Source organism: Prionailurus viverrinus, chromosome A2 (assembly GCF_022837055.1).
Source record: "Prionailurus viverrinus isolate Anna chromosome A2, UM_Priviv_1.0, whole genome shotgun sequence".
NCBI classification, from domain to species: domain Eukaryota; kingdom Metazoa; phylum Chordata; class Mammalia; order Carnivora; family Felidae; genus Prionailurus; species Prionailurus viverrinus.
In genome coordinates, this window is record NC_062562.1 from 124,544,815 (window position 1) to 124,570,604 (window position 25,790).

Sequence of the window (25,790 nt, forward strand, 5' to 3'; positions counted from 1 at the left end):
ATAGAAAGAATACTGGCAAGAAATACAAGTGTTATTATGAATATTTTTAAAAGAATAATTCATAGTAGAAATGAAGTACGAAAATGACCGTATGAAAACCAGTGATCGTTTTTGCTAGAAATTCTTACTGATTTGGGGGAACTGTGTTTGAGAGAGACTTTTGTCTCCTCTACCAGCTAAATTTCAATAAAAATCAAGATTCTGAGTTTTTGGAGGGTATGTTTTTTGTTGGAAGGGAGGATAGGGAAAAGAAAGTACAAATTCATGCTGGGAAAAGAAACAGACTTGGAGGATTATGGTATCTTCAGTAACTTTATTGTTGCTATCGTACTGATGGCAATATTTAGAACTTAACATCTAGGCAACACTTCATTATAGATTTTCATTTTATTATTTTTGGTTGCATGATTTTTCCCAAGGAGGGAAGAAAATATAAATTCATCAGGCAACAGCTATAAATTTTTGTCTACATGTTTCAATATTGTGCAAATAGCAAGTTAATGTACTATCCCGTTCATAAGTGGCAATCTACCTTTTGTGAATTATTGTCAAGGTTTCTTAGATTCAAAACTCTGAACATAAGCAAATGTTTGTGACTAAGCAGAAGTTAACTGATGGAGGTAGTATATCATTATATTATATTCCTTCTTTAACTTCTATGGCTCTTGTCCAAAGGGGACGAATGAATTGTGGCATTGCTACTGGTAAGAAATAAAATATACTTATTTTGAGAGGTTGAGAAAAATATCTGTATAATTCATTCAAGCCTGCCAGAGCTTAAGCAATATTGAGGAGATCTGCTTTTCAGTTTTCCACCCAGGTCTCTGCCTCAACTCCTGCCAAGTAGGGATACTGGCAGTGCTATGCTGGGGTCACAATACAAAGATTTGAATGCTTCATGACTTAGTCTTTGAAATATGTGCCTAGGAATTCATTTGGTAATAACTCCAGGAGTGACTGGATGAGGAAGCAATGTGTAGGTTTCCTTAATGTGTAAGTTTAATCTCAAAGAAGCTCACTCTCTTTGAACTATGGTAATTTACCAACATACCAATCTATTAAGTCTATCTCCATCTAGGACTAATAATGCACACCATATCCATTATGTGGATCTTTTATAATGGTAAAAATGCATGGGATATGTGATTATTGTGAAATGATGACAATTAAGAGGATTTATAATGTTAAATAGTATATTACATTTATATATGCTTTCAAGTTTAATAGATTAAATTAAATGATAATCACTGGTGCAATTTAGGATTGGAGGAAGCATGAAAACTGTAGGTTTGTTCTTTTGAGGCTTCATCTATTTATACTCAGTTAATAGAATGTAATCAGTTAATATGAAAGGCTTATAAGACATAATTTGTTTTCACTTTTGATACTGATATTTAATTACTTTAAAGCAAGCTCAGTTATATTCAGATAGGAATAATGAAGGCTGTGAATCTCACACTTTAGTCTGCATGAGGATCACGTGGTCAGCCTGTTACAAAATGCACGTTTATAGATTCACAATTGCCAGTACACTCGATTTTGATTTAGTAGTTTTGGAGATAAGACCCAGGAATCATCACTGCAAACACTTACTCTAGGTGATTCTAATTCAAGAATACACTTTGAGCATTGTTTTTCTTTTGAAGTGAGAGAATTGTTTGCTTTTTAGGGGGGTGGAAGGGGCTTAGGTACCACCATTCTCTTAGCAATGTTTGTCTAAATTTTGGATTGTCTTTTTGGATTATCTCTTTTTCTTTCCTTTACTTGTCAGAGTTATTTAGTCAGTAAATCCTCATGCTTCTACTTTTTTCCCTTTTGTATTCAGCCTTTGCTTCCCATTTCCATTGGCATTCAGGCCTTTGTTTCCTCACTTGGATTTCTGATTTTCTTCTGATCTAGACTTGGAAGGATCCTTCTCATAATCTACCCTTTTAAAATACCTCTTTAAGATAAGTTTTGTTTCCCATTAAAAAATTGAAAGCTTCATATCTTGACAGTCAGTGATCTGTATGATCTGGTCACATTTTTCCTTCATTGATGTGGACATTCAGATTTGGAAGCGACTTTTAAAGTTAACTGGTTCAGTTATTCTCATTTTTTTCACCTCCTTGATATATTATTACCTAAAACACTGATTTTTGCCAAATACCATATATTGCCTTCTTGTATTCTGCTGAAATATTCCAGAGTATGTCTTGCTTTATCAGAGTCCTGAGAGCGGAATCTATCTTAAACATCTGTTCACTGACTGAATAAGTTAGTTCATTTATTCAATTATTCATTCAGCAAATATTTTTCAAGAGGCTTCTCTGTGTCAAATACTATGCCAACTACCAGAAATGCAGAGTCAGATAAGAGCTCTCTCTTGTCTTCAAACAGTACGCAAGCAGGTGTGGGAGGTGGCAAGTCAGTCAACTGAGTTTACTGTGATAGAGGCTCTAGTGAGCTGTGCATAGGATACTGAGGAGGCCTAGAGATGGGACCTCTCAGTAGGAGTTCAGTGGATGGAGGTTCCCTGAATAAGTATACCTATGATGAACTTTATTTTCTCTTCTTCTCTTTGCTACACATCTTTTGCCACACTCCTACATGTACCTAGTACATTGCTAAGTAGATGAGAGGCTTTAGATAAGTGTTTTATTTATTTTTTTTTTTTAAATTTTTTTTTTTTTTTCAACGTTTATTTATTTTGGGACAGAGAGAGACAGAGCATGAACGGGGGAGGGGCAGAGAGAGAGGGAGACACAGAATCGGAAACAGGCTCCAGGCTCCGAGCCATCAGCCCAGAGCCCGACGCGGGGCTCGAACTCACGGACCGCGAGATCGTGACCTGGCTGAAGTCGGACGCTTAACCGACTGCGCCACCCAGGCGCCCCTAGATAAGTGTTTTAAAATGTACTTGTAGTTAGACCAATGGAAGAGAATAGAAACGACGGAACTAGACCCACAAAAGTATGGCCAACTCATCTTTGACAGAGCAGGAATGAATATCCAATGGAAAAAAGACAGTCTCTTTAATAAATGGTGCTGGGAGAACTGGGCAGCAACATGCAGAAGAATGAAATTAGACCACTTTCTTACACCATTCACAAAAATAAACTCAAAATGGATAAAGGACCTGAATGTGAGACAGGAAACCATCAAAACCCTAGAGGAGAAAGCAGGAAAAGACCTCTGTGACCTTAGCCGTAGCAATTTCTTACTTGACACATCCCCAAAGGCAAGGGAATTAAAAGCAAAAATGAACTATTGGGACCTCATGAAGACAAAAAGCTTCTGCACAGCAAAGGAAACCATCAACAAAACTAAAAGGCAACCAACGGAATGGGAAAAGATATTTGCAAATGACATATCGGACAAAGGGCTAGTATCCAAAATCTATAAAGAGCTCACCAAACTCCACACCCAAAAAACAAATAATCCAGTGAAGAAATGGGCAGAAAACATGAATAGACACTTCTCTAAAGAAGACATCCAGATGGCCAACAGGCACATGAAAAGATGCTCAACGTCGCTCCTCATCAGGGAAATATAAATCAAAACCACACTCAGATATCACCTCATGCCAGTCAGAGTGGCCAAAATGAACAAATCAGGAGACTATAGATGCTGGAGAGGATGTGGAGAAACGGGAACCCTCTTGCACTGTCGGTGGGAATGCAAATTGGTGCAGCCGCTCTGGAAAACAGTGTGGAGGTTCCTCAGAAAATTAAAAATAGACTTACCCTATGACCCAGCAATAGCACTGCTAGGAATTTACCCAAGGGATACAGGAGTATTGATGCATAGGGGCACTTGTACCCCAATGTTCATAGCAGCACTCTCAACAATAGCCAAATTGTGGAAAAAGCCTAAATGTCCATCAACTGATGAATGGATAAAGAAATTGTGGTTTATATACACAATGGAGTACTACGTGGCAATGAGAAAGAATGAAATATGGCCTTTTGTAGCAACGTGGATGGAACTGGAGAGTGTGATGCTAAGTGAAATAAGCCATACAGAGAAAGACAGATACCATATGTTTTCACTCTTATGTGGATCCTGAGAAACTTAACAGAAACCCATGGGGGAGGGGAAGGAAAAAAAATGAGGTTAGAGTGGGAGAGAGCCAGAGCATAAAAGACTCTTAAAAAGTGAGAACAAACTGAGGGTTGATGGGGGGTGGGAGGGAGGGAAGGGTAGGTGATGGGCATTGAAGAGGGCATCTTTTGGGATGAGCACTGGGTGTTGTATGGAAACCAATTTGACAATAAATTTCATATATTAAAAAAAATGTACTTGTAGAGTTTAATTGGCAATATTGTAGAAAGAATATTGTATTCTTCACTAGCCTTAGGCTCTGGCCAAATTGAAATGTTTGTTTTCCAGATATGTTTACGGCTTTTCTCTTTCTCCTCTTTTGCTCACGCTACACTCTGAAGTTTTTCCTTTCTTTTCTGTATATGGAAATTGTGTCCTTAAGCCTCCCCTCTCTCCTTCAGTTCTTTCCTGACCTAGCTGTAACACCTCCTTCTCAATTCGCAGAGTAGTTTTTCTGCTCTTTCCACAAGTAGTCATCACACTTTAACTGATATTACATATTTGCTTCTTTTTCTCATTGACAGGGCTGATGGCAGGGATTTTGTGACTCCTGTAGTGCCTAGCATTGTACATTGCCAAACATAGATGTTTAACCATAACTTGATGAAGGAGTGAAAAGTTGTAAGGAAAGTTTCTATTTTGTTGCTGGTATCTTTCAATTAAAGTGATCCTTCCTGGCATAACTAAGAATGTTTTAGTTCTGTTTGTAATGAATTTAGTAATGCTCTGTATCCGGAGCTTCTATTTCTAGTAGAGTTCTCTGGGTTAAATATCAAGTTTCCAAAATCTCCTGGTACCTTTGAGGTATATGTTTCATTTGAAAATAAATGATTTTGGAGGGTTTACTTTTGTATTCTGTGACACCTCAATCCATATTTTAGTTACTTGCTGCTGGTTTTTACGATGTGGCATGGAAGAGCACTAAATTATATGGTTGAGTTTGTCATTGGTGCTCCACAGGATCTGCTAAGCCTTTGTGGCTATTCGGTCAAAAAGTGCTACCATTCATCTGGACTTGATGTATTTGTGATTAGTGCCTTTCTGTTGAGAAACACATAGGACACACTCTTTCGTGAAATCTTACTACACTGTGCCTGATTATTCTCTCAGCAGTCACAACAAGGGAATTTTATTCTTCAGCTTCTATCACTGAACATTCAAGTGGTAAGAAAAAAAAACACCAAATGCTTTCTTTATTTTGAAATTTCCTATTCTGCCTGGAATTGTTTGGTTTTGGAAATAGGTTTCCATGTACATTATTGGTCACAGAAAGAGGATTTAGGGAAGAACTATAAAATAGATGGTATTGTAAGTTTGTCATCATCTAAATTTACTGTCAATTACGTTTAGTAATAAAATGCTCTTGTGAGTTGTCTTCCAGGAAGAGAAATGGTCTGCATTTGGAAATCAGGAGTGAATTTTGGCTGTGTCTCTGCCTGCTGTTTGATGTTAATGAGGCCACTTTAGGGGCTCACTTATTCCTGGATGAAATAATAATGCTTTGTAGTTCTATAAGAAGCTTCAAACAGCTCAGAAGCTTTGGATGTTTACGACAATCTCATTAATATCCATATCTTCCTCTAGTAGGTTGGTGTGTGCAGGAAATGAACCGCCTATGTAATTAATTGCCTGAGGTTGGATCTATAGCAGGCCCAGGTCTGGGCTGATGTTTTAGTCACCAGTGCATACTATTTCTGATACTGTGAACTGGGAAGAGTAAAACAATCCTATATGACGTTTGGAATGTGAGGTCTAATTATTTGGCACTGTTGGAGACTTAGGGATTTTGCAGGTCACTCTCAAATGGTATAGACATATTTGCTGAAACTGCCCATGGAATTTCTTAGCATGGTTTTACAAGGCTGAGATCTTTACCCTCCTACCTTTTTTGTCTCGTTTCCCATGACTCATTCCTCCCTGCCATGCATCTCTCCTAAACTCCTGTCGTGGCCTTTCATGTCTCTTTTACTGCATGCCTTTTCATGTGCTGTTGGCTTTGCCATAATGCCTTTACCCCTTTACCAGTATGATGGGTTTTCACTCATTCTTTAAAACCTAGCTTTCTTTTCCTGAACCTATATCAAAAACATACATATTTCCTCCCTTCCAATTACTTGTGTCTGCCATCATGTTCCTATGGTACTATGTGTATATCTTCTATTATTGGCACAGGGCACTCTGAATTGTAGTTATTTGTATATGAATCTCTACAACTACTTGGGAGGTCCTGATGGATACAGACCATATGATAGTTTTTTTCTTTGTCAGAGCTTAGATATATTAGATGTATTGGATCACTACTATATCTTTGCTAAATTGGTAAAATTCATATACGTTAAACTTTCATATTAACCATAGGACTGATTTTAACAAATACCTTGCAAGATCTGCCTTAATTCATAGTCATTCTGCATCCAACTGCAAGTAAAGGCTTTTTTTCTTTACAAAGTATTCCTGATTGAGATAGTTTAAGAGTTAGTATATGACATTTGCATACCAGTGTACATTTCAATGCCTATTTAGGTATTCCATGTTGCTTTTATTCATTCAGGGCCCTGAGTTTTATACTTTCAGATATCTTTCTCTTAGACAGTATGAGACGTCCAGATATATCTACTGATTTTCCTCTTAGCTGCGGAAGAACAATGTAAGAGTTTTGATTCATAGGAAAGAAAGGAATTTGTGAGCCTAAACTTTCTTCATTTAGAGTAGGATTATTTCTTTAACAATATAACATTATATTATGGGAAATAGGGAATTTAAATTTTATTTGTTAAATTAATCATTTCTAGATCAAATGATATTTATAATTTTTTTAGAGTTTATTTATTTTGAGAGAGAGTGTGAGCAGGGTAGGGGCAGAGAGAGAGGGGAGAGATAGAATCCCAAGCCCAGTGTTAGGCTTGAACTCAACGAATTGTGAGATCATGACCTGAGCTGAAATCAAGAGTCTGATGCTTAACTGACTGAGCCACCCAGGTGCCCTGTATAAATTGTTTTAAAGAATGCTTTGAACCAAATGTTACTAATGAAATAAAAGCTATAAAATACTTACAGAAAGTCATAATGTCTGTAATGCCCCCTATTGAGAACTTACTACATACCAGATAAACTACTAGGTGATTGACCTTTATATATGTGTAAATCTGTATCTGTCTGTCAATCTGTTGGGCACCTAATATATGCCAGTTACTGTACTAGGCACTAAATTATTTTTAAATTATTTTATCGTTTGAGTTAGAGACTATTATTCCCATTTTATAGATGGGGAAGATAAGACATGGAGTAATTAATTTGCCAACTAGTAAGTGGCTTAGCTGGGGGTTAAACTCCGGTCTTCTGGGTTCCATAGAATATCTATTAACAGTTTCTACTACACCTGGCTGCTTTGCATTATTTACATTTTTTTCTATGTGAAGTTTTGGTGCCGGATCTTTCTTAGCTATTGTTGTTTGTCACATAAAATTCTAATGGAAATGCTTTGACTGTTGGCAGAGCTCTTTACCCAATATTGAATTTTAGGACATAGTTATAATTTCTGTATCATGACAGGTTTACATAGTCTCATGTCACAGTGTCATTCAAGAAGAATTTGATCTTAAATTTCAGTTTTTTAAAACCAAGAAAAAAGCAATTTTTTTTAATGTTTATATATTTTGAGAGAGAGAGAGAGAGAGACAGAGAGAGACAGAGAGAGACAGAGAGAGACAGATACAGAGAGAGAGGGAGACACAGAATCCAAAGCAGGCTTGAATCCACGAACCACCAGTATCATGACCTGAGCTGAAGTCAGACGCTTAACCCAGTGAGCCACCCAGGTGCCCCCCAGAAAAGCAGTTTGTAAAGTTTATAGATTTTGTGATTTTAAAGTTTAAAATAACTTATGCTTTTTAACTGTAAAATCATTTATAATTATTCATGTCTTTCAAACAGGTACCATGTGCTTGCTTTTGCAACGGATGCAGATAAAAGACAGGAGACTGAACAACAAAAACTTGGTTCTGGAAAAAGACTTGTTGTAAGGCCTTTTTTAATATATAAAAATTTCAGTAATATTGTATCTAATCACAGATTTTCTTCAGAATGCAAATTCTGGAAAGAAAATTTTTAAAAATATTTATTTTAGCTATTTTTCTTTTCTATGTTATGATTCTATCAATGGGAAAAAATTCAGTTGACTATTATTGAGCAATGGAGACACATGCCTGGCTGTGTCATAATTTATCAGATTTAAAAACAAAGTTTATTTATTTTGAGAGAGAGAGAAAGACTGAGAGAGTAAGGGAGGTACAGAAAGTTTATTTATTTTGAGAGAGAGAGAGAGGGTGAGACAGTGAGGGAGGGGCGAGAGAGAGAGGTACAGAGAGAGAATCCCAAGCAGGCTCCCCTCTGTCAGCTCAGAGTCCAACAGAGGGCTTGAACTCACGAACTTTGAGATCATGACTTGAGCCTAAATTGAGAGTTGGGAGCTTAACTGACTGAGCCACCGAAGCACCCCATTTTTCAGATTATAGAGTTGCACTACTAGAATTATAAATGTCTAGATGGAGTTGCTTTTAACTGAAGTGTTTATAAACTAATGTAGCAAAAGGAGAAAAATTTAAAGAAACCTTTAATAGGCAAAAATATTGCTACTAGTAGGCGTGTGATTAAATATATAAGTAAAAGATAAAAATTAACAGCCCACAAAGATAAAATTGGCCAAATGACAAGGTGGAAGTTTGGTAACTTGAAAAATAGTTTGGGGAAAAATTGTAAATGGTAAATTCTCCATTTAATGAAAATTAGGGGATAAATGATGATTGGGAATTCTTTATCCGGAGAACCACCATCGACAGGAAGGAAAAACAGAAGGAACTGAAAATTATGATGGAAACAGTAAAGTGAATTTGAAATGGCCACATATGAAAGAAACTACATGAAGAAATAATGTGGAATTTAGAATACCAAGGAAGTAAAAATATTAGAGAAAATCAATTTTCTATATTAGGATACAGAAATTAAGATAGGAAGGCAGGCCAACTTGAAGAGCCAAGAATGACATGAAAACATTTTCTTAATACTAGTAAAAAGTGAAAGAGAGCACAACAAATACAAATATGGCATATTTTTTTCACAGAATTTGGAGGCACCATACTAATAATAGTTAAAGGATAGACTTTGGAGTCAGATCTTGAGAGCTGTATTTACTACTAATTTTGAGCAAGTTTATTAACCATGCTAAGCCTTAAGTTTCTTAGTTGCAAAATGGTGACGATACCTATTTTACAGTGTTGCCTTTGGAAATATATATATATTGCACTTAACAAAGATGTCTAGATGATGAAGATGACAATGATAATGATGATCAATTTGTCCTTGACCTCCTCCTCAATAGTAGTTGTCTTCCATTTGTCCCATATATTCTGCACTTCAGCCACACGGTCTTCTCTTGTTCTAAATATTCCATGGCTGTTCTTGATTCAAGGCTTCTGCACATAGTTTTTATTTAGTCTGGAATATCCTTTACTCATTTATTTGTACATGTTTATTGATACTACTCTGTGCCTTGCACTGAGAATGTGTTCTGAAAGCAATTACAGATGAGTGATTTTCCCATTCTCCTTTAATTAATGAATAAATAGAGTAAGAAATAGCAGTAAAACTTCCTTTCGTTACACCACAGTCACTTGGCAGGACTGTGATGCCATGGAACATTAAGTATATTGCAGAGAAACAAAATTTATCCAGTGGAATGCTTCTAATAAGGTAGTTGTGGGAAGGCAGTTAAAAGCTGCCTATGTTAGAGCTACCTCTTAACTACTTGTTGATTTCTAATTTATTTCTTTTGTGGTCAGAGAAATACTTTGTATGACTTGGAATTCTTTCAGATTTTTTGAGATTTGTTTTATGACCTAGAATATGATCTATCTTGGTAAATCTTCATTGAGCACCTGAAAAGAATGTCCTTTTTTTTTTTTTTTTTTTCTGTTCTTGGGTGTTCTATAAATGTCAGTTAGATTGGATGATAGCATTGTTGAAATTTTCTATATCCTTGTTAATATTTTGACTAATTTCTGTCAATTATTCAGGCAGGGATATTGAAATCTCTGACTGTAATTGTGGATTATCTGTTTCTCCTTGTATTTTTATCAGTTTTTTGCTTCATTTATTTGAAATTCTTTTATTAGGTACATAAGCATTTAGGATTGTTATGTCTCATGATGAACACATCCCTTTTTCATAACCCTCTTTACCTTTTTGAAAATAAACGTCTTTACCTTCTTGCTCTGATAACATTCTTCTTTTAATTAGTGTTATTCTGATATGTTTCCATATTTTTTTTTTTTTTAAATTTTTTTTTCAACGTTTATTTATTTATTTGGGACAGAGAGAGACAGAGCATGAACGGGGGAGGGACAGAGAGAGAGGGAGACACAGAATCGGAAACAGGCTCCAGGCTCCGAGCCATCAGCCCAGAGCCTGATGCGGGGCTCGAACTCACGGACCACGAGATCGTGACCTGGCTGAAGTCGGATGCTTAACCGACTGCGCCACCCAGGCGCCCCTATGTTTCCATATTTTTACTTTTATCCAATTTGTGTCTTTGTACTGAAAGTGCATTTCTTGTAAGCAGCACATAGTTGAGTCTTGCTTTTTTTGTTTAGTATGATATGCTCTGCTTTCTAATTTGTGTTTTAGACCATATACATTTCATGTGATTATTAATATGGATAAGTTTAAGTTTGTCATCTGGCCATTTGCTATTTGTCCCATCTGTTTTTATTTCCATTTTCCTGTTTTTCTGCTTTCTTTTGGAGTTATTCAGTATTTTTTATGATTCCATTTTATCTTTGTTGGCTTATTAGCCATAACTCTTTGTTTTGTCATGTTAGGAGTTGCTTTAGAGTTTACGATATTTAATTTACCATGATCTACTCTCAGGTGATAGTATACTATTTCACTTATAAGAGCCATACTTCTGTTTTTCAGCCTTTGTGCTAATTGTCATATGCTATATTTTTACATTTACTATAAACTCCATATTACATTGTTACTATTTTTTGTTTAAATATTCAGTATCTTTTAATGTGATTTAAATGAAAAGAATAATATATTTTTACCCATGTAGTTACCATTTCTGGTACTCTTCATTAACTTATGGAGGCCATATTTCCACCACATTTCTTTCAATGTGAGTTCACTGGTAATGAATTCCTTCAGTTTTTCTGTGTCTCAAAAAATATTTTTGCATCTTTGTTTGAAAATATATTTTTGGCATAAGATTTTAGTTTGATGGTATTTCCTTCCCTGGTATTTTAAGAGGTTGCTCCACTGTCTTCTTGCTTCCATTGTTTCTTATGGGAAATCTGCCTACATTCTTGTCTTTGCTTCTTTCTTCATCATATCTTTTCTGTGGCTGCTATTCAGATTTTCTCTTTTCACTTTTTTGAAGCAATTAGATTATGATGTGCTTTGTGTAGTTTTCTTTATTTTGTGCTTAGGATTTGTTGAGCTTCTTGCATCTGTGAATTTATAGTTTTCATGAAAAGTAGAAAAAAAATTTAAAAAAAATTTTTTTAATGTTTATTTATTTTTGAGACAGAGAGAGACAGAGGATGAACAGGGGAGGGTCAGAGAGAGAGGGAGACATAGAACCTGAAACAGGCTCCGGGCTCCGAGCTGTCAGCACAGAGCCTGATGCGGGGCTCGAACCCAGGGACCGTGAGATCATGACCTGGGCCGAAGTTGGACGCTCAACCGACTGAGCCACCCAGGCGCCCCTAGAAAAAAATGTTTTAAGAGAGAGAAAGAGAGCATGAATGGGAGAGGGGTAAAAGAAGAGAGGGAGAGAGAGAATCCCAAGCAGACTCCATGCTCAATGTAGAGCCTGATGTGGGACTCCATCCCATGACCCTGGGATCATGACATGAGCTGAAATCAACAGTAGGATGCTCAACTGACCAAGCTACCCAGGCACCTTGAAAATTAGAAAATTTTTGACTCTTAATTCTTCAAACTTTTTTTTTTTTTTTGTCTTCCGTCTTTCTCTTCTCTGGGGACTCCAGTTACACATGCATTTAGGATACTTGAAGTTGTCCCATAGCTCACAGATTTTATTTTCTCTATTTTGTTTTGGATGACATCTACTGCTATGTTTTCAAGACCAGTAATCTTTTTTCTATAATGTCTAACCTGGTTTTAATTCCCATGGGTTCCATCTTTATAAGTTCAATTTGCTTTTTTTTTTTTTTTATTATATCTTCCATGTCTCTACTTAACTTTTTGAAGGTACAGAATACAGTATAGTTATAATAATTGTTTAATGTCCTTGTTTTCTGATTCTAACACCTGCATCAGTTTTGAGTCAGTTTCAGTTGATTTATTTATCTCTTTTTTTGTAAATCATATTTTCTTATTTCTTTACATACGTGGTGATTTTTTATTAGATGGCAAATATAGTCATTTTCCTTTTGAGTGCTGGATATTTTTGCATTCCTAGAACTCTTCTTGAGCTTAGGCCTGGGACACAGTTAAGATACTTGGACAGTTTGATCCATTTGGGTTTTTAGATAGGACCAGAGCACTGCTCATTCTGGGGCTACTTATTCCCCACTCCTTAGGCAAAATGCTTCTGAGTGCCCTGCTCAGCTCCCTTTGAATTATGAGGTGTTCCAGTCTGGCTAGCAAACACAGGCAGTATTCCAGGCAGTATGAATGCTGGGCACTGTTACCTCTAATCCTTTTGGATAGTTCTTTCCCTGGCTTTGGGTAGTTTTCTTACATGAATGTGCTGATAAGTACTCAGATGAATATTTGAGAGGATTCTTCACAGATGTCAAAGTTCTGTCCCTGTGCTGCTTTCTCCCCTTTGGCTTGCTGTCTTATGAACTCCAGCTGCTCTGGTTTCTCTGAACTCCCAGCATCCATATTCTTAACTCAGGGAGTTTGCTGGGCCTTGCTTGCATTGCTCCGCCCTGCGCCATGGCCTGAAAACTCCTTCACGGATGGAACAGTCCTACTACTCACCTCATTTGTTTGGTCTTCAAAGGGTTGCTGTCCTTGGTTGTCTGATATTCAGTGCCTTGCAAGCTGTTGTTTCATATATTTTGTCCATGTTGTGTTGTTTCAGGTGTGATGTTAAAGTCTTTTCCTATTACTCTCTCTTGACTAGAAGTAGAAGAACTTTAAAATTATTATTCTTAGTAAACTTCTTTGTTTTTTGAGACTCATTCATTTAGAATGTGGTATATTTCTCTAAGGGGAGGTCACAGAGAGGGGCGCTCATATCTAGTGAATTGAAAGAATTTAATGGCTAGATGTCATCCTGCAGTCTCAGAAACTTGATTTGCCTGAATCCTGAATGAATCATCATCTCAGAATCAGGGACACATCAGCCCAAGTTACAGATAGTGATATTTAATGCTAGAATGCCAGCCTATTAAAATGCAATGAGGGGCGCCTGGGTGGCTCAGTCAGTTAAACGTCTGACTCTTGATTTCAGGTCATGATCTCACGGTTTGTGAGATCGAGTTCTGTGTCAGACTCTGTGCTGACAGTGTAGAGCCTGCTTGGGATTCTCTCTCTCCCTCTCTCTCTGCCCCTTCCATGCTTGCTTTCTTTCTCCACCTCTCTCTGTCTCTCTCTCTCTTTCAAAATAAATAAATAAACTTAAAAAAATTAAAAAATAAAATAAAGTGTAATGAGAAATGTGATTGTCACAGGACTGACATTTATGTTTTGTATACAGTGGAATCTTTTTATATAGTTAAGTTACACTTGAATTTAACAGTAATGAAATGATTTCTTGGTGTTGAATCCTGATTAAGATCCAAGATAATCTTATTTTTTTTATATTTTTTTAACTTGTAGAAAATCCATTTGGATTTCATACTTTCTGCAGATATTTTAGTACTTAAAGTAGATAAATATCTCAATGATATCTTGATGGCCAGAAATTTGTTTGTATCTTTAATGTGAGTTTTCATATCTCTTCTTTGATCCATTATTTGTTGATTATAACCTAACTTTGAGGACACTCTTATTACCTCTCTGTCCACATGCTTTTGTGCAGCCATCTCACTGTTACTGCCATTTTCAGTATATGTCTGTCAGCTGATGCCTTTGCTCTTTTTTTTTTTTTTTCAATTAAAAAGCATTAATTGAGTGCGGACTGAATTCTGAAAAGTATGTTAACTTTAAATTCATTCCTTCATTACTTTAAGAAGCATTGTTTGAACATTGACCGTGTTCCAGAGATATGGAGTTACCCTGGTATAGTTCTTAAGGTGTTGAGGGTCCTGCCTAGGCAACTGGGACAGCTTGTTGGCTGCTCTGTGTGTGTGTGTGTGTGTGTGTGTGTATATATAGATACATAGATTGATAGGTTTTTAAATTGTCTTTATGTTAAAACATTATAGTTACATAAATATTGGTTAGGTTTTACTGCTTATTAAATTTGATTTGTAAAGTAAACACAATATGGAAATTTTTCTTATGGAAATTTTGCAGTGAAGCAGATAACTTCTTTATGTGTATTATTATTATTTTTTGAAAAAGTCACGGTCCCTCCTTTTCTGTCATAGGATCTTTGTACAGCCAGCTCACTTTGCATAGGGCATTCTGCCACCCAGTCCTCTGCCTGTCTTTTTTCTGCCTCCAGCTTTATTGAGGTATAATTGACAAATAAAAATTATATAAATTTATGATCTTTTGATATATGTACATTGTGAAATGATTACCACAATTAAGCTAATTAACATATCTATCACCTCACATAGTTCTCTTTGTTTTCTTTTATGGTAAGAACATTTAAGATCTATCTTAACAAATTTCAAGTATATGTACAAAACAGTACAGTAATATAACTATAGTCATTAGACTGTACATGAAGTCTCCAGAATTTATCCATTCTGTGTAACTGAAACTTTGTACCCTTTGACCATTCAGTATCTTCTCATTTACGTCTTCCCTCAGACCCTGGCAACCATCATTATACTCTCTGCTTTTATGAGCTTGTCTTTCAAATATATTTTTTTAAGTATTTATTTTATTTTTGAGAGAGAGAGAGAGAGAGACAGGGTGTGAGCAGGGGAGGGGCAGAGAGAGAGGGAGACATAGGATCCAAAGCAGGCTCCAAGCTCCAAGCTGTCAGCATAGACCCTGATGTTGGGTTCGAACTCATGAACTATGAGATCATGACCTGAGCTGAAGTCTGCGCTTATCTAACTGAGCCACCCAGGTGCCCCTGAGTTTGTCTTTTTTAGATTCTGCATATAAGTGAGATCATGTAGTATTTGTTTTTCTGTGCCTGACTTATTTCACTTAGCATAATGCCTTCCAAGTCCATCCATTTTGTCACAAATGGCAGGATTTTCTTCTTTTTGAAGACTGAATAATATTCCATTATATTATACACATTATATAGTATATTATATAGAATATCTCACACATTCTGTTTATTCGTTTGTTCATCAATGGACAATTTGGTTGATTCTATATCGTGGCTATTGTGAATAATGCTGCAATGAACATGGGATTGCAGTTATCTCTTTAATATTCTGTTTTCATTTCCTGTGACTGTATGCCCAGAAGTAGGATTGCTGGATCATATACTAGTTTTTAATTTTTTGAGAAATCTCCCTATTGTTTTCCATAGTAGCCGTACCAACTTATATCCCCACCAACAGTGCAAAAGGGTTCCCTTTTCTCTACATCCTTGCCAACAAACTTGTTATCTCTTGTCTTTTTAATGATAGGCATTCTAACATGTGTGGGGTGATATCTCAAGGTGGTGGTTTTGATTTGCATTTCCTGATAATTTAGTGGTTGGGCATTTTTTCATATAATTGTTGGCCATTTGTATATATTCTTTTGAGAAATCTGTTCAAGTCTTTGCCTATTTTTAAATCAGGTTGTTTGTTTACTTGCTACTGAGTTGTCTAGTTCCTTATGTATTTTTAGGTGTTAACCCCTTATTGGATAGGTGGTTTGCAAATATTTTCTACCATTCCATAGATTATCTCTTTACTTTGTTAATTGTTTCTTTTGCTGTGCGGGAACTTTTTAGCTTGATGGAATCCTTTTTGTCTATTTTTACTTCTGTTGCCTGTTCTTTTGGGGTCATATCCAAAAATTCGTTGCCCAGAACAATGACAAAAAGCTTTTCCTTATGTTTTCTTCTAATGGTTTTACAGATTGAGGTCTTATGTTTAAATCTTTATCCATTTTTGAGTTGATTTTTGTATATGGTGTGAGATAGGGGTTCAATTTCATTCCTCTGCATGTGAATATCAAGTTTTCCCAATACCATTTTTTAAAAAAAGTATTTATTTATTTTTGGGAGAGCACAAGCTAGGGAGGAGTAGACAGAGGGAGACAGAGGATCTGAAGCTGGCGCTGCACTGACAAGCTGACAGCAGCAAGCCTAATGTGTAGCTCAGATTCATGAGCCATGAGATCATGACCTGAGCAGATCAAGAGTCAGATCTTCAACCGAGTGAGCCACCCACTCCAGGTGCCCCTCCCCCACCGCAACACCATTTATTAAAGAGACTGTCCTTAGTATGTGCTCTTGATACCTTTGTTGAAGATCAATTCATTGTAAATGCATTTATTTCTGGGCTCTGTTCTGTTGCATTGGTCTAGATTTTTTTTTTAATGCCAGCACGGTGCTATTTTGTTAAGTATAGCTTTGTAGTGTATTTGAAAATCAGGTAATTTAATAAATTTGATGCTTGCAGCTTTGTTCTTTTTGCTCAAGATTGCTTTTGCTATTTGGAGTCTTTTGTGGTTCTGTATGGATTTTAGGATTTTTTTTCTATTTTGTTGAAAAATACCATTGGGATTTTGATAGGGATTTGAATCTGTACATCACTTTGGGTAGGGTAGTATGGGCATTTTAATAATAGTAATTCTTCTAATTGATGAACATGGCATATCTTTCCATTTATTTGTTTTTCAATTTCTTTTATCAATTTTTTGCAGTTTTTGTTTTACACATCTTTTTATTTATTTTTTTTTAACATTTATTTATTATTGAGAGACAGAGAGAGAGCACCAGAAGGAGAGGGGCAGAGAGATGGGGAGACACACATTCTAAAGCAGGCTCCAGGCTCTGAGCTGTCAGCACAGAGCCTGACGTGGGGCTCAAACCCATGAACCACAAGATCATGACCCGAGCCGAAGTCGGATGCTTTACCGACTGAGCCACCCAGGTGCCCCAAGTTTTGTTTTACACATCTTACACCTCTTTGGTTAAATTTGTATGAGTCTTTTTTTCCCCTGCCCCACTCCCCAAATTTATATGAGTATTTTTGAACCACTGAATAGCTTATATCATCTGGCAAAAGATGGGACAAAACCTATTAGAGTATATAAAATATCAGAAATACGGTTATCGCAAAAAAAAAAAAAAAGGGAAGACTAGCCAATCTTTCTGTCTGCTTTGTTGCGAAGCAATTTCTTAATTGTATTGATATGAAAGTAACTGAAATGCTTTGTTTTTAGCAACTAAATTGATTTTAGCCTTTTCTTTGTAGGTGGATTGGACTCTAAATATTGGAGAGCAAGCCCTTGATATATGTATTGTCTCTTTCAATCAGTCAGCATCTTCTGTTTTTGTTCTTGGTGAGAGAAACTTTTTTTGCCTTAAGGATAACGGACAGATTCGATTCATGAAGAAACTTGATTGTAGCCCAAGTTGTTTTCTCCCATATTGCTCAGGTGTGTAGAAGTATTTTTCTTTTATCTTTTCCATATGTCAAGGCTAGTGATATACATCAGAAAAAGCCTAATTCACACGCATATATTTTAAACATCTAGGAAAATAGTTTTATACAGAACATGTAATGGAAATTTTAACTTCAGAGTTTGAATAGAGGTTTGATATAAAGCACACATTTGGTTTTGTCAGTCATTTTACTTTGTACAGAATGACTTGGAGAATTGGCCTCAGATATACATTTATGCTTTCCAAAATGTGGCTGTTCAAGATGTTTCCAAAAGAACACCAGACTCTTAAAAGCAGAATGGAGCATATAGTAATGTCCAATAGAATGACTTATCTGTGGCTAATGCTCGGTAAGTCATTAGCTTAAAGGTGCTAAATATTAATGAAATTCATACTTTCTAGATAAAATGCAAAAGTGTTGGCTACTATCTACTTCTGGTTCCCAAGTGTGTAAAATCATTGTGTAATTTTTGATATTCGTGCTTGAAGTTAAAAACTAATGTGTTACTAAAATAAATGCTTTTTTACTTTAGGCATTAACATCAAGACATTAGAATTAATTTGTATACTAAATCCCTTAAAAGTGATTTAATATACTGTTGCAGATAACTGTTTTCTTATCTTCTTTTCTGTCTTCAACATACAGTTTCTGAAGGAACAATAAATACTTTGATTGGAAACCATAATCACATGTTACATATTTATCAGGATGTGACACTGAAGTGGGCCACTCAGCTTCCCCACATTCCTGTAGCAGTAAGAGTGGGCTGTTTACAGTAAGTGATTTAATGTTTTTTTTTTTTGTTTTGTTTTGATCTTAGTCAAGGAATTCTGTAGAAGTTTTATGAAATAATAGCAAGTGATTTTACTGAAGAATGACAATTGACATTGTAGTGTGAATGTCAACGATAGAAATAATTTAAAATATAACTTGTATTGGAAAAGGATGTAAAAAAGTCTTACTTAGCACCATCAATCATTTTTATGTTATTTTAATTCCCATGCAGTTAACACACAGTTATAATAGTTTCAGGGGTACAATATAGTGATTTGACAATTCCATACATCACACAGTGCTCATTACAACAAGTGCACTCCTTAATTGCCTCAATCATTTTTATTTAGTATCTCTAGGAAGACATCATTTGTAAATTAAAGATTTAAAGAAAATGGTTTACCTGATAGATTATTTTCTTTAAAATAGAAAAGGATTTCTTCAAGCATGTGATGGGTCCCATTTAGAGAGCATTTATTGTTAGACTGAGAGTACTACACATGGAAACTTGTTTCAGACCTTATTATGTCAAGTGGTGCAGAATTGCTGATTGTGTTTAAGACAGTTTAGATTATAAATTAGGCCAGTATGCATTTAAAATGAAAGATAAAACACATGTCCTAAATTTACAAAATTTATCAAAAGGAGAGAAATGAGACATAAGTGTGTAATTTTTCTAGGTTGTTGGTATAAAAGGCAAGAGCCTGACAAACTTTTAGCATTTCGGATTATGTTTAGGAATTGAAAATCTCAGTGAATATGTAGAAACACAACTCTTTTTTTTTTTTTTTAAGGTTTTATTTTTATATAATCTTTATACCCAATGTGGGGCTGGACCTCACTGCCCTGGGAGCAAGAGTCGCGTGCTCCACTGACTGAGTCAGCCAGGTGCCTCTAGAAACACAACTTTCTATAAAGCTTTATAGATTCCCTAGATCTATTCAGTTCTACTTATTTAGATCATTTTATAGAACATTTAAAAATCATATGTAGAGTTCTTCAATGGCACCTATCGTATCTAATCAGAATGCCTAATTCCCATGAATTAAGATACTGGATGTATAAAATTGTTGAAGCTCAATGAAGGGTATTCATACTTGTATTAATGGTTAATCTAAAGCCTGAATATTGGGAAAATGGAAACAGTGTTTTTAAAACATCAAATATTTTAAAAAGAAGTTGCTTTCTCATGTTTTATGAGAAAATATCATCATACTTAACACAAATTATGGTTATTTTGTATCTGAAGAAAAATTTAAAATTTGAGATTGGCTTTTACCACGTCTACCAGATAGTCTTTTAAGTTCAACCTAACACTTAGACTCCCCAGACATTTTAAATCAGATTTACTTAGGAGGATTTAGAACAGGAAAAACATCTTGCCAGCAGGGCAACGTCAAGTATTTCTCTTCTGGGAGAGTCATTCTTGCAGCAGTCCATATATCCATCCAAGAGCTGTTCTCTTTGGCTTCTCAAGTGACAGCTCAGGTGCAAGAAGACAGATCTACACTGGTGGGTATGTGGCCCATCTTGGCTTATAATCCCCATGCCCTTCAGTTTTAAATACTAAGAAGTCATTGTGGTTTTTGTGTGTATGTGGGGCATAGGAGGTGATGGATAGAAAGACCTATTGAGACTATTTAGTTGAAATGCTTATTTTACACATGTATGATTTACTGAGACATGCCTATTTCAAGTGTCCCTATACTCAGAAGCTCAAAGATAATGTTTCTCAGCAGATATTTATGGTTAATTTATAGTTCAGATGTCCAGATGCATCTTTTATAAGTCAAGGGTCCAGAAATAACTGAAATTATTAGCAGTGAAAAACCAAATTTCCATAATGTGCATCAAGATGTTTCTATTCAGAAGTAGTCTGTCACATCTAAACTTAGGTATTAGTGGGTGAAACTTCCTCTATCTCATAGCTTTTTCAAGATCAGGATTATAAATAATTAAATGCAAGTATTTCCATTAATGATTTCTACAGTTAATTTATAGCAATAACTTTTAATTATTTGTTGGAAGATTTTTCTTATTTTTCTGTAGTTTAGCATTAAAGTATATAGACTGTTCGAAAGAATTTCAGTATAATTTTTATTAGAATTTTAAAAGTGATTCTTACTGACTTAGCTCTAGCATACTTATGTTTAGAAGTTATTATTTGAAATTAGAAGCAGTGAAATAATTTTGCTTCTGCTTTTTATTACCTTTAAACTTTTTGGTGGAAGCTTCCTTGGCTGAGTGTGTTTATTTGTAAAGGAAATTGCTGCTATTTTAATATGTTTCTTTTCAATGAATAAGAAATACTGGATTTGAATCAAGTTGATGCAATTATACTTAATAACAGCATTTTGCTCAGAAACTAAGATGCTTTATTTCCTCCCACTCCCATCTACTTGGCAGCCCAAGTCTTCTCTACCTTGTTTATTATAAACCGATTCTGAATCTGTTTCCTTCTTTCAACGACATTCTTGATTAGAGAGAGTTCCTTTGGTTTAATTATTTTAATTTTTGTGGATTAGACTATGGGAATGTGAAATAAGAATATAGTGACATGTGTGCATGTTATAATGTTCTTCAAATTCTCTACTATTAACTGTTTTCCTCTCATTGCATGAAGTAGCTGTGTAAGCCTGGCCAGTATCTTACCTCTGCTGTGGTCAGTCTCCCAAATGGCAAATAAAGATCATTATTTATCGGTAATGTTACTCTCTCGAGAGATATGAAATATACCTCAAAGTTGAAGTCTATTTGAATGAATGTTCAAAGTGATGAGAATCTTTCCAAACTTTAGCTGGCAACCACAGCCATTGTGCCTTAAAATCTTATTGCAGTTCATTTTTTAGCATAAACAGTTTGGTCTAGTATTTGAGTGTATTTCTTCCTAGGCTGTATCTAGTATAGTAACTTGTTGTAACTGTCAGTATTTAACTGTTTCATTCTTTAACCTTCATGGTTGTAGTATTCTTTACTAGAAAGTTTTCCCCATTTCTTCTCTGGATTCCCCAGTCTCTTTTATCTTTGAGTCCTACCTGAAGTCACATAAAAAAGACTTCCCTCCCTGCTTTGGTCTCCTCTTTCTCTGAATTTCTATAATATTTACATTATTTTGGTGACTGCTGTTTGATTTTGCTAACTCCTCAACTCAGTCACGCACTCCTTTAATGTGGGGGACCCTTTCTGCTTTTGCATATCACACTGAATCATCAGCCCCAAAGCTGAATATATAGTATATACTTGGTAAACTTGTAAAAAAATCTGTGATTTGTGCATGTCAGGGGGAGGAATGGCTAAAAACACCTTATAAGACTTTCAATGGAAGTTCCTTTTCTTAAAAATATGAAACAATTGAGAGTCCTAGATGGAAGGCTATTATTTTTTGAAAACAGATTTATTGGGAGAGTTTTCAAATTTCAGTGACTTTTTTTTTTTTTAAGTTTAACTTTTGCTGTTACTTTGTCATTTCTCTTTTTGTGTGCTGTGTTGAAAGGGAACGTGGACCTATATATACACTTTTTACTCTGTTGTATTTTTAAGGATTTACTTTGTGGCTTAATAGTACACATAAAATTTGTAAATATTCCTGGAATTACGGTAAAGCATAAATTATGATTTTAGAGCTTCTGCATTCTTTTTGATATTTTCCCCTATTAATCTGTTGCAGTTCAGGAATGGAATGTTAGTCTTTCATTTCCATATTTTTCTGTCTTTTTGTTGTTGTTGAATATCTAAGCATTTTGATTTATATAGTCTAGTTCAATGAATTTGCCTTGTGTTTATGATATTTTACTTTTTTGGTGAGTTAAAAAAATTTATCAATATAAAATGACCTTCTTTGTGTTCTCATTTAATATTTCTTTGTTTTTGTTTTATTTACTTTAGGTACACTTTGCTATTCATTACTGGCATGCCATGGTCTGTGCTTTTCTTTAATCTGTAATTTTATCTTGGATGTATCTCGTATACACAGAATTTCATTGGATTTTTTAATCCATTCTTAAGACCATTGCCCTTTAACTGACCCATTTATAATTGTTATAATCCATATACGTGGCCATTTTTCTTTTATGGTATGTTGTAGTTTTAATAGTATTTCCTTTGCCCTCCATCTCTATGTGAGTTAGAGTTCTCTGTACTTGGATATCCCATGTATTGGATAGTATATACACATATGTATCTCTTTTCTTTATTTCTATTAGTGTCGACTTTTCAGTTTTGCCATAATCCAAGAACAAAATGAATCTTTCTCCCTGTGATAGGCAAGGGATTTAATACAGTTTCTTTCTCCTTTCCTATCCCCCACCCTGCTGTCTGTACCAGCTCCACGCACAGGCCTGGGTGTAAACGTGAGCTTGTTCTCACACATATCACCCTACACACCCACACACCCACACAGACTTTGTTACTGTTTGTTCTTTGCTACAGTAACATAAGGTTTTAGCTATAAATTATTGTTAAACTATTCTAGTGCTTTTTTGGAGAATGTTTTCAAATTTGTATTCACTTTTTATCTAGACCTATACTAATTTTTGTTATTTTTCTATATCTATTAAAGGTTGTAAATCTTTTTATATTACAAATTGCAATTTTTAAAATTTATTAATTTCACTTCATCTCTTAATATGCTAATTTAATACTAAACTAATGGTGTAGGGTGTTAATATTGCATGGTAAAAATGTATTGTCACATTTCCCCCTCAAACTTTATTGATGTTGCTCCTTTATTTTTTAATTTTTTTATTATTTTTTTATTGTTTAAAAAATTTTTAAATTTTTTTACATTTATTATTTATTTAATTAATTAATTTATTTTTTTAATATATGAAATTTATTGTCAAATTGGTTTCCATACAACACCCAGTACTCATCCCAAAAGTCCTTTATTTTTTTAAAAAGAACATTTTTGAAAAAGAATAATCTTGTGATTTTTATAAAAAGCATAGAACTGAACTATTTAAAACTCAAGAACTATTTGAAAGTGCAAGTAAAAAACCAGAAAAATAAACTAACTCTGCCACCAAAGTTATCTCAATATTACCACCTAGAATTAACATGTGTTAGCACCTATTAAACATGAAGCTGATATTTTTGTCTGCACATATGCATATTTAGGCATAAAATAAAATTTCCAAAGCAGAATAATTTTTTTTAAGTTTTTACTTATTTTATTCGTACTTTTAAAAAAGTAAGCTCTGTGCACAATGTAGGAGTGGAACTCATGACCCTGAGATCAGGAGTCGTGAACTCTACCAACTTAGCCAGCCAGATGACCCCAGAATAATCTGTTTTTTAAACATATATTTATTTCATTATTTAATTATATATACACACACACACACACACACACATATATGTGTATATATATATGTTTGTGTGTGTGTGTATATATATATATATATATATATATATATATATATATATAATTCTAACAGACAAAAGGAATAGATGAAATGGAAGGAATAAGTGAATTTCATGTAAATGTTTATTCACAACAATATATTTTAGTTTCTAAAAGACCCTACTAAAGAATAGAAAAAAAATAAAAGGTTATTATTATTTTGTTTGTTTCAAGTAATAAGTTTATGTTTGTAATTTGTTACAACAGACAATTTCAGTTTTTTTTCAAGCTGCATTTCAATGTTTGGCAGTGTGCATTGACTCCCTGTTATCAAAGATAAGGAAAGCAGCATACTTAATAGTGTACTTCTTATTCCTCTCTTTTTGCCAAAATTGGTTATTGTTGGTATACTATTATTGTTCATTTTGTCAAAGTTTGAAACAGTTGCGTATATTTTAGTAATCACAATTTTCACAGTCCTTTCATCTTATCCATGTGTCTAAAAAAGCTTACTGTCAGTGTTTTTTCTTTGTTTCTTTCTTTATTTCTTTTACTGTTCCTGAATTATCTTGATTCACTTCTTGGTTGGTTGAGTTTAATCATTCAGCAGTCTTGAGGAAAGCCTCTAAGTCTTCCTGCATTCTTGAGAGTTGTTTATTGCTGTTATACTTGAAGATTATCTTAGCTTCCCTCAGAAATTTGGACATTCCATTTGGTGTTGACAGTTGCTGTGGAAAGGCCTGAGGCTGACTTAAATATATTTTTAAAACTTCTTATTGAATGAATACTTTTTCTGTCTAGATGCTCATGTCTAGCTTATATATTTTTTTAATCCTTAGGGGACCGTAAAATTGACTAGCATTACTGACAGTTGATTAATTTTGCATTAATATTGTTCTGGGACAAGGTGAGCTTTGGTAGATTCATGTTTTTATTCATTTCAGGAATATATTATTCCATTGTAACTTTGAATATTGGTTCTGCTCTACTAGTTTAGTTTCCTTAATATCAGCGTTACAAATATGTTAGCTCTACCTTGTCTTCCAAATCTAGCATCTCCTCATTAATTATTTGTATATTATTTTCTTTCCATTTTGATTTCTGTGATTTTTTTCCATGTCTGTCTATCATGTTCTTGAGTTTGTTTTTATTTTATTTTATCTTATTACTACTTTTAATGTGGCCTTCATCCCTATAGCTTTTGTTTGATCTTTTCAAATGAAAAAATTATGTTGATAATTCATTGATACAGTGCTATTTGATTTCTCCTTTTGTTTTCTCAGGAAGTTCTTGGTATGGATATTTTCTGCCTTTTGCTTATGTTCCTATTTTCTTCATCTCTTTGTTTCACCTCTTTTACTTTATTTGCAATTTCTATACATAGGTCCCCTGTTAATTACTCTACAATTATTACTTTTTTTTTTTTTTTTTTTTTTTTTTTTAGATGGAGATAGTGCGAGTCAGGGAGAAGGGCAGAGGGAGAGAGAATCTTAAGCGGGCTCCACCCTCAGCAGCATGAGGCTCAGTCCCATGCTCCTGGGATCATGGCTTGAGCCGAAATCAAGAGTCAGATGCTCAACTGACAGAGCCACCTAGGCACCCCATTGTTACTCATTTTAAAAAGGGTGATAGTCATTTGCTGAAGAATCATGTGGGAAAGAGGGGAGAGACTAATGAGCTCAGACCACCTGAGTCTTTTTTACCTTCTCACTGCATTTATTTTTTTCTTTACCCTAGTGACCTATTTCACTCAGCTTTTAGGGTTTAAGAGGTTGGTCAATCTAACAGAAGTCTCCCTAGATCCTCAGTCACAGGCCCTTGGTGCTAAGAATTAGTGGCTGCTGGTTGTTTTGTGATCTTCATTGGTTAAGAAATGAACT

At 34.9% G+C, this 25,790-nt stretch overlaps 1 protein-coding gene across 9 annotated transcripts in view; it reads left to right on the forward strand.

Annotated features, from left to right (window-relative positions):
- BBS9 (Bardet-Biedl syndrome 9) overlaps positions 1–25,790 on the forward strand; it is a 458,993-nt gene that overhangs the window by 115,199 nt on the left and 318,004 nt on the right. For all 9 annotated transcript variants that reach the window (XM_047848254.1, XM_047848291.1, XM_047848301.1 and 6 more), the window contains 3 exons: positions 8,017–8,101; positions 17,604–17,787; positions 18,441–18,570. In XM_047848254.1, the coding sequence (XP_047704210.1) occupies positions 8,017–8,101; positions 17,604–17,787; positions 18,441–18,570 (399 nt within the window). The remainder of the gene's footprint in view (positions 1–8,016; positions 8,102–17,603; positions 17,788–18,440; positions 18,571–25,790) is intronic.